Below are 19,529 nucleotides of genomic sequence, written 5' to 3'. Positions count from 1 at the left end.
ACAATGGGAATTAGTGCAGAACAATGGGAATTAGTGCAGAACTATGAGAATTAGTGCAGAACTATGGGAATTAGTGCCGAACTATGGGAATTAGTGCCGAACGATGGGCAATTAATGCAGATCGATGGGCAATTAATGCAGATCGATGGCCAATTAATGCAGAACGATGGGCAATTAATGCAGAACGATGGGCAATTAATGCAGATCGATGGCCAATTAATGCAGAACAATGGGCAATTAATGCAGAACGATGGGCAATTAATGCAGATTGATGGCCAATTAGTGCAGAACGATGGGCCATTAGTGCAGAACTATGGGCAATTAGTGCAGAACTATGGGCAATTAATGCAGAATGATGGGCAATTAGTGCAGAACGATGGGCAATTAGTGCAAATGATGGGCAATTAGTGCAGAACTATGGGCAATTAGTGCAGAACGATGGGCAATTAATGACGAACAATGGGCAATTAATGCCGATCGATGGGCAATTAGTGCAGAACGATGGGCAATTAATGCAGAACGATGGGCAATTATGGCCGAACGATTGTCCATTAGTGCAGAACTATGGGCAATTAGTGCCGAAATATGGGCAATTAGTGCCAAACAAAGGCCAATTAGTGCAGAATGATGGGCAATTAGTGCCAAACTATGGGCAATTAGTGAGAACAATGGGCAATTAATGCTGAGCGATGGGCAATTAGTGCAGAATGATGGGCAATTAATGCAGAACGATGGGGAATTAGTGCCGAACGATGGGCAATTAGTGAAGAATGATGGGCAATTAATGCAGAACGATGGGCAATTAGTACAGAACAATGGGCAATTAGTACAGAACAATGGGCAATTAGTGCAGAACGATGGGCAATTAATGCAGAACGATGGGCAATTAGTGCAGAACGATGGGCAATTAGTGCAGAACGATGGGCAATTAGAGCAGAACAAAGGGCAATTAGTGCCGAACGATGGGCAATTAATGCCGAACAATGTGCAATTAGTGCAGAACGATGGGCATTTAATGCAGAACGATGGGCAATTAATGCAGATCGATGGCCAATTAGTGCAGAACGATGGGCAATTAGTGCAGAACTATGGGCAATTAATGCAGAACGATGGGCAATTAGTGCAGAACTATGGGCAATTAATGCAGAACGATGGGCAATTAGTGCAAATGATGGGCAATTAATGCAGAACGATGGTCAATTATTGCAGATCTATGGGCAATTAGTGCAGAACTATGGGCAATTAATGCAGAACGATGGGCAATTAGTGCAGAACGATGGGCAATTAGTGCAAATGATGGGCAATTAATGCAGAATGATGGGCAATTAGTGCAGAACTATGGGCAATTAGTGCAGAACTATGGGCAATTAGTGCAAATGATGGGCAATTAGTGCAGAACTATGGGCAATTAATGCAGAACGATGGGCAATTAGTGCAGAACTATGGGCAATTAATGCAGAACGATGGGCAATTAGTGCAAATGATGGGCAATTAATGCAGAACGATGGTCAATTATTGCAGATCTATGGGCAATTAGTGCAGAACTATGGGCAATTAATGCAGAACGATGGGCAATTAGTGCAGAACGATGGGCAATTAGTGCAAATGATGGGCAATTAATGCAGAATGATGGGCAATTAGTGCAGAACTATGGGCAATTAGTGCAGAACTATGGGCAATTAGTGCAAATGATGGGCAATTAGTGCAGAACGATGGGCAATTAATGACGAACAATGGGCAATTAATGCCGACCGATGGGCAATTGGTGCAGAACGATGGGCAATTAATGCAGAACGATGGGCAATTAATGCAGAACGATGGGCAATTATGGCCGAACGATTGTCCATTAGTGCAGAACTATGGGCAATTAGTGCCGAAATATGGGCAATTAGTGCCAAACAAAGGCCAATTAGTGCAGAATGATGGGCAATTAGTGCCAAACTATGGGCAATTAGTGAGAACAATGGGCAATTAATGCTGAGCGATGGGCAATTAGTGCAGAATGATGGGCAATTAATGCAGAACGATGGGCAATTAGTGCAGAATGATGGGCAATTAATGCAGAACGATGGGGAATTAGTGCCGAACGATGGGCAATTAGTGCAGAATGATGGGCAATTAATGCAGAACGATGGGGAATTAGTGCCGAACGATGGGCAATTAATGCAGAACGATGGGCAATTAATGCAGAACTATGGGCAATTAGTGCAGAACGAAGGGCAATTAGTGCAGAACGATGGGCAATTAATGCAGAACGATGGGCAATTAATGCAGAACTATGGGCAATTAGTGCAGAACGATGGGCAATTAGTGCAGAACTACCGCCTCCTTCCACCTCTGTAACATCGCCTGTCTCCGCCGCTGCCTCAGCTCATCAGCTGTTGAAACCCTCATCCGTGCCTTTGTTATCTCCGGACTGGACTATTCCAATATGCTCCTGGCTGGCCTCCCATCTTCCACCCTCCAAAAAACTTGAGCTCATCCAAAACGCTGCTGCCCGTATCCTGACTCACACCGTCCCGTTCTCCCATCACCCCTGTGCTCACTGTCCTACACTGGCTCCCGGTCCGGGAACGCCTCAATTTTAAAATTCTCATCCTTGTTTTCAAATCCCTCCCTCGCCCCTCCCTATCTCTGTAACCTCCTCCAGCCCTACAACCCTCTGAGATCTCTGCGTTCCTCCAAATCTTGCCTCTTTTCCATCCCCGATATTAACCGCTCCATCATTGGCGGCTGAGCCTTCAGCTGCCTAGGCCCTAAGCTCTGGAATTCCCTCCCTAAACCTCTCCGCCTCTCTCCCTCCTCCTTTAAGACGCTCCTTAAAACCTACCTCTTTGACCAAGCTTTTGGTCACCTGCCCTAATATCTCCTTATGTGGCTCAATGTGAAATTTTGTTTGATAACGCTCCTGTGAAGCACCTTGGAATGTTTTACCATGTTAAAGGTGCTATATAAATGCAAGCTGTTGTTGTAAATGCGGGAAGCACAAGCATAGCAGCGAATAGCGGGCCATCCTAGAGGAACTGCACCACCATTCGAACAGTAAGGAGGGGAGGTCTGTATAGGTGGAAGTTGTCATTGTATAAAATAAATGCTGTATTTACACACAGTACATAAACAGGATCTCTTTCCTAAAAATAAGTACAGTTGTGGTAATGTTGATGGAAGTGGAAAGCCGTACATTAGTTTTATATTTTCTTGAGCTTTTCGCTATTGATTTTCATTATCTAAATTCACCCTATAGCCTAACAGATAGGTCTGCTGCAGGTGTATTTATTCTCGGAAAGATACTAAAATTTGTATTCACATTGTTCAAAAAAAAATTAGATTTTGTCCCTCTAAACATGTAGGCAGCACGGAAAGAATTGTAAGGCAGAATATTTAAAACCTGCAACTTTTGGTTTATTGAGGAAGTTCCTATATTCTAACAATGCTTACTTGATACTGTAGTGTGACAGTGAGATCACTTTTATGGCAAATAAATTCTGTTTTCACCAACACTCGGCTGACACTCATGCCCAACTGAAGGAGAGAGAGATTACAGAGTCTGGAAGGTAACGAACGCAGCAATGCAACTGGACACGGTTATGCTGGTAATTTCAAGTGCCGAATGCTCCTGTATCATTGGAGTGTGGAGCCTCAGGAAGTAATTGCAACAACAGTTAGGTTCAGTCCAATTCTGGGCACCACACTTTAGGAAGGATGTCAAGGCCTTGGAGAGGGTGCAGAGGAGATTTACTAGAATGGTGCCAGGGATGAGGGACTTCAGTTATGTGGAGAGATTAGAGAAGCTGGGATTGTTCTGTTTAGAGCTGAGAAAGTTAACCGGAGATTTAATAGAGGTGTTCAAAATTTTGGGAGGTTGTGATAGAGTAAACCGTTTCCACTGGCAGGAGGGTCGGTAACCAGAGGACACAGATTTAAGGTAATTGGCAAAAGAAGCAGAGGGGAGATGAGGAAAAATATTTTTATGCAGCAAGTTGTAATGATCTGGAATGCGCTGCCTGAAAGGGCGGTGGAAGCAGATTCAATAGTAACTTTCAAAAGGGAATTGGATAAATACTTGAAAAGGAAAAATTTACAGGCCTATGGAGAAAGAGCAGAGGGAGTGGCACTAATTGGACAGCTCTTGGCACAGGCACAATGGGCCGAATGGCCTCCTTCTGTGCTCTATGATTCTATAACAACAACTTGTATGTATATTGGACCTTTGAAAGTAGGGAAGCTGTAGATAGGATAAATGCTTCACAAAACATCTGAAAAACATTGATAAACATTTAATTCGCCAAGTAAATCTAACGAGGACTTCATGTTCAATTTATAAAATGAGCCACTGCGCTTCTCCCCGAGATTTAATTGGATGAACAACAGCTGGAAGATGGGATGGCATTTAGTTTCATTACATTGTTCTAATGACCCTGAAATAATGAGATTAACAGGATTACCATTTCATAATTAAAATAGTGTCAAAGCCGAGCCACAATAATAACGTGATTTAATCAGTCCGTGTGAGTGGAAGATACAAACTGGAATCAGCTTCATTATGCATGTGAGAGAACAATCTCGAGGAACACCAAGGTCTGCCTGTGAAGTATTGCTGTACTTTCTGCAAATTACTTTTAAAGTTAAAGAGGTTCAAATCCAGCTCAGAGTGATATATACAATTACATAGAATGTACAGGTCAGAAACAGGTCATTCAACCCAACTGGTCCATGTTTATACTCCACACGAGCGGCCTCCTGCCCCTCTTCATCTCACCCTATCAGCAAAACCTTCTATCCCTTTCTCACTCATGTGTTTATCTGGCTTCCCCTTAAAGAATGTTCATTCTACCTTCTCCCATCTGTGCTAGTCGCCTCAACTACTCCTTGTGGTAGCGAGTTCCACATTCTAATCAAGCTCTGGGTAAAGACGTTTCTCCTGAATTCCCTATTGGATTTATTATTGACTAATCTTATATTTATGGCACCTAGTTTTGGTCTCCCCCATAAGTGGAAACATTTTCTCTACGTTTACCCTGTCAAACCCTTTCATAATCTTAAAGACCTCTATCAGGTCACCCTCTTTTCTAGAGAAAAGTGCCCCAGTCTGTTCAGTCTTTCCTGATAGTTATAAACCTCTTCATTCTGGTGTCATCCTTGAAAATCTTTTTTGCACCTTCCCCAGTGCCTCTATATCTTTTTTATAATATGGAGACCAGGACTGTGCACAGTACTCCAAGTGTGGTCTAAGCATGGTTCGATATCAGTTTAACATAACTTCTCTGCTTTTCAATTCTATTCCTCCAGAAATGAACCTCAGTTCTTAGTTTGCTTTTTAAAATGACTTTATTAACCTGCATCGCTACTTTTAATGATTTGTGTATATGTATGACCTCTGCCTGCCGTACGCGTCCTACGTGAAATGAGTTTGGGTCGTCTCAATTCAGCTCCTGGTCGCCATGGGCCTACAGCACCGATTGGCGCAATCTCACTCAGAAAGACCACAAGATGCAAAGGAACAAGAGGGGAGATGAGGAGACTGTTTTTATTTACCTCTTAGTCACTCTATAATGCTTCAGTTGTTGGGGAGAGGGAAACTAGCCAGATGAAGTCACAGCACGCGAGTGCCAAAATGAGGTAAAACAGGTTGTCCAAGTGAGGACATACTGGCAAGGCAGCATTCCTAGTTACCCTGAGGGCACTGAAAGTCATGATGTGGAGATGCCGGTGATGGACTGGGGTGGACAAATGTAAGGAATCTTACAACACCAGGTTATAATCCAACAGTTTTATTTGAAAATCACAAGCTTTCGGAGAAAGCCTCCGAAAGCTTGTGATTTTCAAATAAAACTGTTGGACTATAACCTGGTGTTGTAAGATTCCTTACATTGAAAGTCATGGGGTGGGACTGTCATGTGTGGCCGGACCAGGTAGGAGTGGCAGATTCCTTTCCTTGAAGAACATCAGCAAACCAATTAGGCTTTTTACAACAATCCAGCAGCTTTCATGGAATCTTTCCAGTGCTAGCCTACAAATTACTGAATTCATTAAATTCGGTTTCACAACTTGCCACAACCTCTGGGGTGCTAACCCACTACCACAACTACTTGTCTACTGTACACTATACATACGTGTGGCTGGTTCTACCCCTTGTTTCTTTGGGCTCAGCAATCCTTTGCTGATTAAAAAGGCTAATGAAACGTTGGGCTTTATCTCAAGAAGACTGGGATGTAGAGGAGTAGAAAAGTTATGTTACAGCTGTTCAGAGCTCTGCTTAGAGATTTTTGTTAGGCAATGATACTAAGGGATATGGAACCAAGGTAGGTAGATGGAGTTAAGATACAGATCAGCCATGATCTAATCGAATGGCGGAACAGGCTCGAGGGGCTGAATGGTCTACTCCTGTTCCTATGTACTTTTCCAGCTAGTTCTCCTGATAATTTCCAACTGGGAAAGGTAGCCTTGTTTGATTTTCCCTCTTTAAACACACCTCATCCCTGTTATGTACAAAACAGGGATGAGGTGTGTTTAAAGAGGGAAAATCAAACAGAGCCAAAGAATTATGTTTAACATTAAAGCATCCATTTGTTTTGTTCTATCTACATTTTGTTGGTTCTTTATAAAGAAAATATTTCTGTTGAATCAGCGGAGTGTCGAGGAATGTAACTGGGGAGTACAGGTTGGGAGTATTATTGAACAGCCATGTGAAAAAGCTGATTTAACAGAGTTGGCATTGAATCGTTCCTCACTTTATGACTGTATCTCTACCAATAATAATACAGCTCCCTGGCCTCCTTCTGTGCTGTAAGATTCTATGATTCTATTTTTAGTTGTTAATTATTATAATGGGGATAAATCAGTGGGAAAAATAAAACGATTTGGAGCCACAACTGTGAAGAAACAGCAACTCCACATTACACATCTGTATTGCATTAGATGCCAATCTAAGGCACATCTGGTGAAGCCCCTCAACGGTAGGTCTTAACATTGGCATCAGTAGACTGGGCCTGAGGAAATGGTATTACAACCATATGCTCCTGGCAGGGAGTTTCACCCTCCTGGACACATGTCTAGATGGCAGGATGACTAAAGATATAGAAATTAAAATGAAACAGGAAAAGGAGGCTTACGACAAATGTAAAGTTCATAATACAGAAGAGAACCGGGCTGAATACAGAAAGTACAGAGGAAATCTAAAAAAGGGAATAAGAGGAGCAAAGAGAGCTTATGAGAATAGATTAGTGGCTAACATAAAACGGAACCCAGAAGTCTTTTATAAAAACATTAGTCAAAGGAAGGGTGGGGCCAATTAGGGACAAAAAAGGAGATCTTCTTGTGGAGGCAGAGGGCATGGCTGAGGCACTAAATGAATACTTTGCATCGGTCTTCACTAGAGAAGAGTATTCTGCCATTGTAGCAGTAAAGGAGGAGGTACTAGCGATATTGGATAGAATAAAAAGATAAAGAGGAAGTACTAAAAAGTACTCAAGGTAGAAAAGCCACCCGGTCCAGATGGGATGTATCCTAGGTTACTGAGGGAAGTAAGGATGGAAATTGCAGAGGGTCTGTCCAAAATCGTCCAATCCTCCTTAGATATGGGGGTGGTGTCAGAGGACTGGAGGATTGCAAATGTTACACCTCTGTTCAAAAAAGGAGGGAGATAAACCCGACAATTGAAGGCCAGTCAGCCTAATGTTGGTGGTGGGGAAACTTTTAGAGACAACAATCCAGGTAAAAATTAATTGGCACTTGGAAAAGTATGGGCTAATAAATAAAAGTCAGCACGGGTTTGTTAAAAGAAAATCACGTTTAACTAACTTGATTGAGTTTTTTGATGAAGTAACGGAGAGGGTTGATGAGGGTAATGTGGTTGATGTTGTGTATATGGACTTTCAAAAGACATTTGATAATAGACTTGTAAACAAAATTAAGCCCATGGGATTAAAGGGACAGTGGCAGCGTGGATAGAAGATTGGCTAAGGGACAGAAAGCAGAAGTAGTGGTGAATGGTTATTTTTCAGACTGGAGGGAAGTTTACAGAGGTGTTTCCCAGGGATTCGTATTAGGACCATTGCTCTTTTTGATATATATTAATGACCTGGATATACAGGGTATAATTTCATAGTTTGCAGATGACATGAAACTTGGGAATGTTGTAAACAATGTGGAGGATAGCAACAGACTTCAGGAGGAAATAAACAGACTAGTGAAATGGGCAGACACATGGCAAATGAAATTTAACGCAGAGAAGTGGTAAATACTTGAAGGGAAAACATTTACAGGGTTATGGGAAATGAGCAGGGGAATGGGACTGGCAAAGTCATCATGGGTCAAATGACCTCCTTCTGTGCTGTAACATACCATGATACTATGTTGCACAATTACAGGCTCATTCCCTGCGATTTTCCATCCATAAAGTTATTGGATGGAAAATGATGGGAGCCTGCCCGCAATTCCCAACATCATGCTTGACCAGCCTTATTGAATTCTTTGAAGAACTAATAGAATGAGTAGACAAGAAGATGTAATATATTTGGATTTTTAAAAGGCCTTCAATAAGGTAATGCATTGCAGACTCATGGCGAAGGTCAAAGCATGTGGAGTCAGGGGTTCTGTAGCAGAATGGGGATAGCAAGTTGGCTACAAAACAGAAAACAGAGATTAGGGGTTAAGGATACCTACTCAGACTGGAAAAAGGTGGGACGTGGTGTTCCACATGGATCAGTGCTGGGACCACTGTTGTACACAATTTATATGAACGATTTGGATTCAGGAATCAGAAGTACAATTTCAAAATTTGGGAATGACACCAAATTGGGGGGTGCAGTTAATACAAAGGGAAAATGTGTCAAAATACAAGAGGACATTAATAAAGTTGCAAAATGGGCATGTAATTGGCAAATGCATTTCAATATAGATAAGTGTGAGGTGGTACATTTTGGTGGATAGAAAAAGGAGGCCACATATTACTTGGATAATAAGAGTCTAAATGGGATAGAGGAGCAGAGGGATCTAGGGGTACAGATACACAAATCACTAAAAGTAGCGATGCAGTTATTAAGGCCATAAAAAAGGCAAATCAATACCTGAGGTTCATTTCTAGAGGGATAGAATTGAAAAGCAGAGAAGTTATGTTAAAGTTGTATAGAATTTTGGTTAGACCACACTTGGAGTATTGTGCACACTTCTGATCTCTGTATTATAGAAAGGATGTAGATGCATTGGAGAGGGTGCAAAAAGGATTCACAAGGATAATACCAGAACTTATCAGGAAAGGCAGAACAGGCTGGGGCTCTTTTCTCTAGAAAAGAGAAGGCTGAGGAGTGACCTGATAGAAGTCTTTAAGATAACGAAAAGGTTTGATAGGGTGGACGTAGAGAAAATGTTTCCACTTGTGGGGGAGACCAAAACTACAGGTCATAAACATAAAATAGTCGCTAATAAATCCAAAGGGAATTCAGGAGAAACTTCTTTACCCAAAACGTAGTAAGAATGTGGAACGTGCTACCACAAGGAATAGTTGAGGCAAATAGCATAGATGCATTTAAGGGGAAACTAGATAAGCACATGAGGGAGAAATGAATAGGAGGATATCCTGATAGGGTTAGACAAAGAAGGGAGGGAGGAGGCTCATGTGGAGCATAAATGCTGGCATAAACCAGTTAGGCCGAATGGCTTGTTGCTGTGTTGTATTTTCGATGTAACTCGATGTAACACTCCCGGTAGTGGAAGCTCCCTGGCGGGAGTGTCATATTCTGCAATCAGCCCTATGAGCTCCCTGTGCCAAGAGACAATTTTCTCAGGATGTGTTGCTGGTGTGGAGCCTCAACCTGTCAGTTGTACATATTGGGAAATTGCGAGCAGTGCCTCTGATTTCCTGGTATACCCAACTGGCGGGCTTAGCACCACATATTCATAAAGCCAACCTTCATTAGATGGTTTCTGATCTGATATTTCAGAGGAACATAGGAAGAAACATAGGAACATTGGATCGGGAGGAGGCCATTCAGCCCTTTGAGCCTGTTCTGCCATTCAATTAGATCATGGCTGATCTGTATCTCAACTCCATTCACCCATAACCCTTAATACCCTTACCTAACAATTATCTATCAATCTCAGTTTTGAAATTTTCAATTGGCTCTCAGCCTCAACAGCTTTTAGATTTCCACTACCCCTTTGTGTGAAGAAGTGCTTCCTCACATCACCCCTGAACGGCAAACTCTAGTTTTAAGGTTACACCCCCTTATTCTGGACTCTCACACCAGAGGGAATAGTTTCTCTATCTACCCTATTAAATCCTTTTAATCATCTTAAACACCTCGATTCTATCACCCCCATAATCCTCTATACTCAAGGGAATACCAGCCTCGTCTATGCAACTTGTCCTCGAAATTTAAGCCCCGGTATCATCATGTCATTCCAAGGAAGGCAGCCAGTCATAGGATAAGCAATGTAGGGTTTGAAGATGTGACTTTCTCCAAACTGTGTCCCACTCTATAAATGCCTTGTTTCCACCCCTGGGAACTACAGTTGTAAAAGCCAAAAGACGACCTAAGTCGTGAAAGAGTTCATCCTGTCCACCCCAGGCACCTGCTTTATTTGAAGTGGGAGTCCTTACAAAGCCCCTTACCCACCTCCAGGAGGATCTTGGTCCCCTTCTTGTAAATGCTGACGTCGGATGTATTTAAGTCGGACAGGGCAACTCCTTCTTTCCTCCAGTGGATGGAAGCCTGAGGGTTGGCTGTGACATCACAACTGATGTTGATGGAATTCCCCTCCCAGGAGTAGTAGGTCACCTGGGTTGAGAGAAACTTGGGAGCATCTGAGGGAGAAAGGAAGAAATTCAGTAAACCTTCCATTTTAAAAGGAACAAACAATGAATTATGGGCGACAAATCTGGATGTTGTGCTCCCCACGCATGTCATCGGAGCTTATTGAGAAACTGCACAACCACTAAGGCCGTAGCTTTTCATCCATTGAAATTAAAATCGCGGGCTGGAGGTGCACAATTCCAGAAGTTAGGCCTAGTGGAACACAGCACTGTTTAGCTGAGAAACTAAGTGAAGAGCTGAGGCCAATAATGAAGAACACCGACTAAGGTTGAAAAGAGGTCAGTCAAGAGGCAGCAGTCCGGTGACACCAAGCTTGAGTTTTAAAGGCCTGTAAACTGGGGAAGGTAACGCCCTGCGTTACAAGGTGCTAAATACCGACAGTGTTGCCAACTCTGGATGGACATGTTCCTGGAGGTTTTCTCACATGGCCTCCAAACACCCCGCCCCGTTAAACAGCCTTTTTTCCCATCTCTAATATTTTTGTAACTAATAAACAAAAAGTGTTGAAAGAAAATAAGAAATACACATCACTTTTAACCCTTCAGTGATTTTTCTCCTGGGTTGCTCGCAGCAGTGTTCAGGAGATTAATCTTTATAGCCTGGAGACTCCAGGACAATCCTGGAGGGTTGGCAACCCTTAATACGGATTGGGCCTATGATTCCAATTGTATTGAGTTTGAGATGTCAGGGAGATGCAGGCAAAAAGAAATCCAGTACTTTAACTAACATCACAAGAAAACAGATTTTCTGGTCATTATTTCGTTGCTGTTTGTGGGAGCTTGCTGTGCACAAATTGGCTGTCGTGTTTCCTACATTACAACAGTGACTACACTTCAAAAGTACCTCATTGGCTGTAAAGCGCTTTGGGACGCCCCGAGGTCGTGAAAGTCGGGTTACCAACTCTGGTTGGAAGTATTCCTGGAGGTTTCATCACATGACCTCCTGCCTCCAACCGCCCGCCCTCACATTCCCGCTATTGGTCGCCTGACATGTCCATCCCCACGACGCTCCGCCTACCCGCACCAATTGGGAAGCGAACAAACTCTTTGTTTCCCAATTGGATGAATCTTGACTCTCAGTCAAATAGCCTTTTTTTCATCTCCAATATTTTTATAACTAATAAGCGAAAGTGTCCAAAGGAAAAGAAAAAAAACGCACAATTTTTTTTTAATGCCACTATGATTTTTTTTCCCCCCTGGATGCTCGCAATAGTGTCCTGGAGATTAATCTTCAATTCCTGGAGACTCCAAGTCAATCCTGGAGGATAGGTGACCCGACGTGAAAGGTGTTATCTATATGCAAGTCCTTTCCTTATTTCGTCTGCTCTTGATTAAGCAGATGATTAAGTAGAGGGCATCAGGAGTAAGGTTATGACAGAGAAGGACTTGAATAAGAGAGTAAAACACGTTGCTACTCGGGAAGGGGAATTTTAAGTGAGGCTTTTAGAAAAACAAACATAATTTTGTGGAAATTCAAAATCTGTTTTTCTAGTTTCTTATTCAGAAATCCGAGCCTCCACCGCCTAGAAGGGTAGCAGGTGCATGGGAACACCACCACCACCAAGTTCCCCTCCAAGTCACACACCATCCTGACTTGGACATATATCATGAAGGCCATTCCTTCATCGTCACTGCCTTGGAACTCCCTTCCTAACAGCACTGTGGGAGAACCTTCACCACACGGACTGCAGCGGTTCAAGAAGGCGGCTCACCACCACCTTCTCAAGGGCAACTAGGGATGGGCAATAAATGCCGGCCTTGCCAGCGACGCCCACATCCCGAGAATGAATATAAAAAGTAAAAAATGACACTGAAACCAAATCGACCCTTAATGCTGAGAGGTCAGAGGCAATGAGCAAAGGCAGGCCCTCTGCCATCGAGTGGCTGTACTTACACTGAATATCCAAGTGCATGCTCTTCTGGTCTCGTCCGATTGGACTTGAGGCTTCACAGTAGTATGCCCCTGAGTCGCTCGGCTCGATGTTCCTGATGTGCAATGAAGATTTCCCCTTTTGTCTCCGTACCTCAATCCTCCCATCATGGATCTGTTATTATTAATAATACAAACTGTTGTAATATAATCATAAATAACTTAACTTTTTGGGGAAACCCCCCCACGCCAATCACAGCAAATGCTGACCTGATTGTAGAATTTAAAAAAAAACAAAATGGTGATAATTTTGACTTTGGGGGATAGTGTAAAATGAACGATATTGATTCTGCCACTTTTTATACATCTCTTCTGATTTTCGAACATTGGGAGAGATGTATAATGGGTGGTTGATTCAATACTGTTCGTTTTATACTGTCGCCCAAAGTCAAAATTACCACCAGCTTCTTTTCATCTTTTTCAACAACCCATTTTTCAAACCATATATTTTATGGTTAAAAAGATTCATTCGTGCCCCAAGCTGAATGTAAAACCTCGACCATCCACAGGTGTTATATTATTTCTCCCAATGAATGGACTACAGAAGCTGGCCCATCAAAAAAAATGTTGTCCTCGTCACCAGGAAGTTATTCCAGCTTTCACAACACAGGGTCATTTCAGCTTCGGATGTGTGTTGCCAATTTCTGCATCTTAACATAAAGTTCTGGACTTTGATCAAAAGGTACCCTAGCAACAAAGAGCAGTGGCCCCGCAAGGGAAGGGCAGTATATGTGGAATCTTCAAATAGCATTCCATAATGAACGGCACTGGGAGGAACATCAGATGAAACTTGGGACGAGGGGCTGTGTTGCAGTGTAAGTCGAAGCAATATTAAAGGGTGAATTTTCAGGTCCCAGGGATGAGGTGAGCTTACTGCTCGCTGTTTCTGCTACATTTAACTGCGCCGTTTCCCTACATTCCCTTCACGGGATCTTGCTGTGCGCAAATCGGCTGCCGCGTTTCCTACTTTAAAACAGCGACTGCACTTCAAAAAGTGCTTCATTGGCTGTAAAGTGATTTGGGGACTTCCAGAGGTCGTGAAAGTCACTATATAAATGCAAGTTCTTTTAGTGATGTAGTGGCCTCATAAGACATCCCATGCCTGACCCATGTCAGATCCCTGCTTGGGCTCACAAGTGAGGAATGGCCTCTTAGGCAAGGTGCCTGAGGGCAGCGTGAGTCCGCGCATTCAGGAGACGAGAAAATTGGTGGAAGAAAGCAAATCCCGGGGGTCCCGACTGTGGGTCACTGTGGTTGCCGACCGTCTGCAATTTACTAGAGATTCGACCGAGCTCCATGTCTTAAAAATGGCACCAACTCCTCGTACCAGAGCTGGCGAACTTGTCTTCAAGTGCAGCTACTCTTGCTACCCGCTGAGTTCTCTCGAGTTTAATTGGCTTCCTCCCGCTGTTAGCAAAGAGGAACCATTACAGAAGTCATGCTTGTTCACAAGTATGAAAATAACATAGCTTCCATCCATCCCACAATCCTAAAGCTTTGTCAGGCTAGAGGATAATTGCTCCCTCCAGTGTTTTGCAGACTTCTCTCAATTATCTTCCAATTCCTTTTCATCCTTTCTCCATTTCTCTCCTCAAGGCAGTGAGCCATGCTGGTGGACCATCTCACAGCTCTCTGGCAGCTCCTCCAAGTAGTCATCCTTCATGTGTGAGGCCAGGCAATGGTCTATTCGACCACCACAGCAACAACTTGCATTTATATAGGGCATCTAACGTAGTAAAAATGTCCCAAAGCGTTTCACAGGAGTGTTATCAGACAAATATTGACACCTAGCCACATAAGGAGATATTAGGACAGGTGACCAAAAACTTGGCCAAAGAGGTAGGTTTTAAGTAGCATCTTAAAGGAGGAGAGAGAGGCAGAGAGGTTTAGGGAGGGAATTCCAGAGCTTTGGGCCTAGGCAGCTGAAGGCACTGCCGCCAAGAGTGGGGTGAAGCAAGCGGGATGCACAAGAGGTCACAGTTGGAGGAATGCAGAGTTCTCAGAGGGTTGTAGGGATAGAGGAAGTTACAGAGACAGAGAGGATCGAGGCCCATGGAGGGATTTGAACACAAGTGTAAGAATTTTAAAATCAAGGCGTTGGTGGATTGGGAGCCAATGTAGGTCAGCGAGCACAGGGGTGATGGGTGAACAGGACTTGGCACGAGTTAGGATATGGGCAGCAGAGTTTTGCACGCGCCCAAATGTATGGAGGGTGCAAGGTGGGAGGCTGGCCAGAAGTCCGTTAGAATAGTCGAGCCTGGGGGTAACAAAAGCACGGATGAAGATTTCAGCAACAGACGGGCTGAGGCGGAGATGAGCGATGTTACGGAAGTGGAAGTAGGCGGTCTTGGTGATGGAGAGGATACGGGGTCAGAAACTTAGCTCTAAAATTGGTATTAATTAATTAATATTAAAGCATCGTATGGGCATTTTCTACTCAATCTTACGAGGCTCGTATGTATTTGTGTCGGAACTGCAGAATGCAAGATATTGCAGTAGTCAGCTGCTTGAGGATAATGAAATGGTGACTTGCCTGAAGTATTGTGCTTTTCCTTATATTTGCCTGATTAAGGTCCAACATTGTCTATTATCTGCACATTGTTTACCGTCCCTGTACAAATAACTACTCTTGTCCTTAATGGATCTATCTTGCTCCAAGCAATTTTTAAAATAAAATGCAGCAGAGATTATAAATTTCCTACTTGTAAACAATCGGATCTCTGCTTGCTGGTAAACAACAGGGATATAGATTTGGCTCTATTGCCTGGTTTAAACAGCGGAATTAATTCCAAGGATGTCACGCCCTTGGAGAGGGTGCAGAAGTGATTTACCAGCATGGTATCAGGGATGATGGACTTCAGGTATGTGGAGAGACTGAAGAAGCTGGGATTGTTCTCCTTAGAGCAGAGAAGGTTAAGGGGAGATTTAATAGATTCAAAATTAAGAAAGGCTTTAATAGAGGAGATAGGGAGAAACTGTTTCCAGTGGCAAGAGGGTTAGCAACCAGAGGACACAGATTTAAGATAATTGGCAAAAGGATCATAGGGGGGATGAGGAGAATTTTTTTTACGCAGCAAATTGTTTTGATCTGGAATGCACTGCCTGAAAGGGCGGTGGAAGCAGATTCAATAATAACTTTCAAAAGGGAATTGGATAAATGCTTGAAAAGGAAAAATTTGCAGGGCTACGGGGAAAGAGCTGGGGGAGTGGGACTAATTGGATAGCTCTTTCAAAGAGCCGGCACAGGCACGATGGGCCGAATGCCCTCCCTCTAGATTAATCGATAGAGATTGATTGCTGCAATTAGTCAACAACTCCATTATCGTTGTATCATGTGACTACCAGGATGGTAGAAGACAAATTAGATGAACTTTAGTCTTTTCTCATCTAGCAGTTCCTATGTTCCTACTTCAGAAGTCAGCCTTGAACTAATCGTGAACAAACTCCCCTAGACAGTTTACATCCATTCAACTGTCCACGTGTTCTTCAGTGCAGTATGGAAGGTTTAAATCTTCCCCCTTTCCCAGCTCCTGTTTTCTTTTACATAGGAACGTTCAGCCCCTCCAGCCTGTTCCGCTCTTCAGTTAGATCATGGCTGATCTGTACCCCAACTCCATTTACTCGCCATTGCTCCATATCCCTTGATACCCTCACCCAACAAAAACCTATCGCTCTCAGCTTTGAGTCGTGGATGTTACAATTTAACCACCTGCCAATTCAAAACAAAAAGTTAGCGCTTAATTCAGAGTGAGCTCCCAGCAGACAAAGGGTCCTATTGCCCTGCCAAGGCTGCCATGTTCAACGTGAGTGAAGAAGAGTGACTTGGTTCTTTCATGCAGTGAGAGCTGAGAAATTGGGGAGGTTCCCACAGCTCGCTGCAGGGCAGAGATTCCCAGCGGAATGATTGAGAACAGAAGTTTTGGTGGGGGAGGGGGAAACTGGAGGGGATAAGAGAAGGAAAATTGTTTGGCCCCCTCCCATCTCACAAATCAACGACACCCTTCTTACCTTCTCTCCTTCGAGAAAACTGCTTCCGTTGCCGACCCTCCTCCAGAAGATTGCCGGGGTAGGGTCTCCCTCCGCGTCGCAGGTAATCACCACACGGCCATTCTCTGTCGCCGTTTCGTTCTTCAGGAGGGTTATGTGTGGTTCAACTGCAAGTGGATAAGAACGGGGTACAATTAAGCCTTTTCCGCCACCACTTTGCTTCGCCCTGATGCAACGCTGTGTATCCACCTGATAACAAACAAATGCTCACTGTCCTGACCAGTGAGGGGGGAGGGAGTTATAAACTGTATCACCACCCATCACATGTACATTGTGAGAGACAACGCTAGGGTAGGCTGTAACTCCCCTCCTACTCCCCCATCGTCAGAGACTGTGCAGGGAGGTGTTATAATATAAATTGTCACCCACCTTTCCTTTATTAATTGACAATGAACAAATATTTTATTAACCACAGGCGACATGCCGTTTTGAAAGCTATGGGGACTAATTTCAAAATGCACAAGCAATTAAGGCATAAGAAAAGAAAGACTTGCATTTCTATAGCGTCTTTCAAAACCTCAGGACACCTCGAAGCGCTTTACAGCCAATGAAGTACTTTAGAAGTGAGGTCACTACTGTAATGTAGGAAATGCGGCAGCCAATTTGAGCACAGCAAGATCCCACAAACAGCAATGAGATAATGATCAGAGAATCAGTTTTTTTTTAGTGATGTTGGTTGTGGGATAAATATTGGGCAGGACACCGGGGGGGGGGGGGGGGGGGGGAGAAGCCCCCTGCTCTTCTTCGAAATGGTGCCGTGGGATCTTTTACATCCAGCTGAGCGGGCAGAGTGCTATCTCTGGTCACATTCACTGCTTATACAGATACCATACCATACAGGCAGTGGTGGGACATGCTATTCTCGTGGAGAAAGTGCTCAGCATCATTGATGGTCGACAAAAAGATTCCTTTCAAGGGATGAACAAGTGCCTAAAACGACCATCGAATTTGTGCATAACAGCAGTCAGTGAACCTCGGTGTACATGTGACACTTTGGGATGTATGCTTGGGGTAGGCTGAGATGAAGTAAGGTGGGAGGAGGCTTGTGTGGACCATAAATACCGGCATGGACCTGTTGGGCCGAATGGCTGTAAAATTCGATGTAATCTGAGCTACACGTGATACGGCACTGTGTGAATGCAAGGCTTTCTTTTAACTTGCTGCCGTGGATATGAGGCAGCGTTGTCAATGACGTGGGTCCCTGCATGCACCATCGCCAGGGCTCTCTGGTGTCCTGCACGGTGCCATACTGGTGTTACCGCACCATTCCTCAGGCTGACTTTCATCGTGTGAAGATTTCTTCGTTTTATGCCCCTTCTGTCCTTCAGCACTTATGATCAAAAGACTTAACCTTCTTTTAAAAAAAAATAATAATAATGGATCCGGGATTGGAAACACAGTGATAATTCAGTCGAGGCATATGAACACGTCATATCGAGATAGAGAGAGACCTGAGAGGTGAATAGATGAATTGGGAGATCCATTTCCAAATCAGCAACTCCCTTCAGAACTTCAGAAGATTTCATTCGCAAAAGGGACATCAAACGGGGTTACAATTCAGCCTCACGTTATAATCTGGGGCACTGCTGACATTTGGGAACCAACCACAGATTATTTCTGACTCATTCTCAGCCTGAAAGTTAAAATATCTACGCCATAGAGAGGAATTAGTGAGATAGAGGGAGGAAGGGCTGTCACAGCATGTGGCTATCTCTCTCTCTCTCTCCTTCCGCCCTCCTTCCTCTCTCTCTCTCACTTTCTCTATTTCTCTCTCCCTTACTCTCTTTCTCTATCTCTATCTGGTCCTCTCTCATTCTCTCTTTCCCTCTCTCTATTTCTCTCATTCTCACTTTCTCTTTTTCTGTCTATCTCGTTCTCCTTTCTTTCTCTCTTTTCTCCCTCTTCTCTCTCGCTCCTTTCTCTCTCCTCTCGCTCAATCCTTTCCCTCTCTCTCTCTCCCTCCTTTCTCTCTCCTTTCTTTCTCTCTCTCTCTGTCTGTCTCACAGTATACAACCGCCCACGACTCCCCATAGAGTGGCCAAATAAGAAATGAAACTCAGATGTGCCCACTGGAGGCATGTTTTATATTAGCAGGACGGCCCTCAGGCCCAGAGCTGTAGCTCCTGAACTCTGCTTTCGTTTCTTATCTTTGCCAGCGTTCTGCCAGTCTGGCACTTTGTGCTGCTAATGACCAATGTTCTCAGGACCCACAGAAAGTTAGGCCTTAGACACCTTTTGAGGTGCAGATGTTACCCCCTTTAAATTGGTAATAAACTGCTGGTGATGGGAATCGTGTTCAAAATTCTCATTCTTAAGTTCAAACCCCTCCGTGACCTCGCCCTTCCCTATCCCTGTCACCTCCTCCAGCCCCTACAACCCTCCGAGATCTCTGCGTTCGTCCAATTCTGGCCTCCTGCACATCCCCGATTTTCATCGCTCCACCTTTGGCGGCCGGGCCTTCAGCTGCCTAAGCTCTGGAATTCCCTCCCCAAACCTCTCCGCCTCTCTCCCCTCCTTTAAGACGATCCACGTGACCAACCTCTCACCTGTGTTAATATCTCCTTATGTGGCTCGGTGTCAAAATTTGTCCGACAGCGCTCCTGTGAAGCGCCTTGGGCCGTCTTACTACGCTAAAGGTGCTGTATAATTGCAGATTGTTGGTGCACTGTTTACCTGCCAATGTAAAAATGCCATTATGAGGTCTTAGTGACATCACCCCCACGTCTACCACTAATTCAC

General features: G+C 43.9%; 1 protein-coding gene across 2 annotated transcripts in view; it reads right to left on the bottom strand.

Moving 5' to 3' along the window:
• LOC137327487 (neural cell adhesion molecule 2-like) overlaps window positions 1-19,529 on the bottom strand; it is a 1,142,796-nt gene that overhangs the window by 281,467 nt on the left and 841,800 nt on the right. For both annotated transcript variants that reach the window (XM_067993365.1, XM_067993366.1), the window contains exons 8-10: window positions 16,752-16,897; window positions 12,708-12,858; window positions 10,617-10,804 (exon numbers count right to left, since the gene is read on the bottom strand). In XM_067993365.1, the coding sequence (XP_067849466.1) occupies window positions 10,617-10,804; window positions 12,708-12,858; window positions 16,752-16,897 (485 nt within the window). The remainder of the gene's footprint in view (window positions 1-10,616; window positions 10,805-12,707; window positions 12,859-16,751; window positions 16,898-19,529) is intronic.

This window comes from Heptranchias perlo, chromosome 11 (genome assembly GCF_035084215.1).
Source record: "Heptranchias perlo isolate sHepPer1 chromosome 11, sHepPer1.hap1, whole genome shotgun sequence".
NCBI classification, from domain to species: Eukaryota; Metazoa; Chordata; class Chondrichthyes; order Hexanchiformes; family Hexanchidae; genus Heptranchias; species Heptranchias perlo.
The sequence above is the reverse complement of the archived record's forward strand: the minus strand, read 5'-3'. Positions and strand labels throughout refer to the sequence as shown.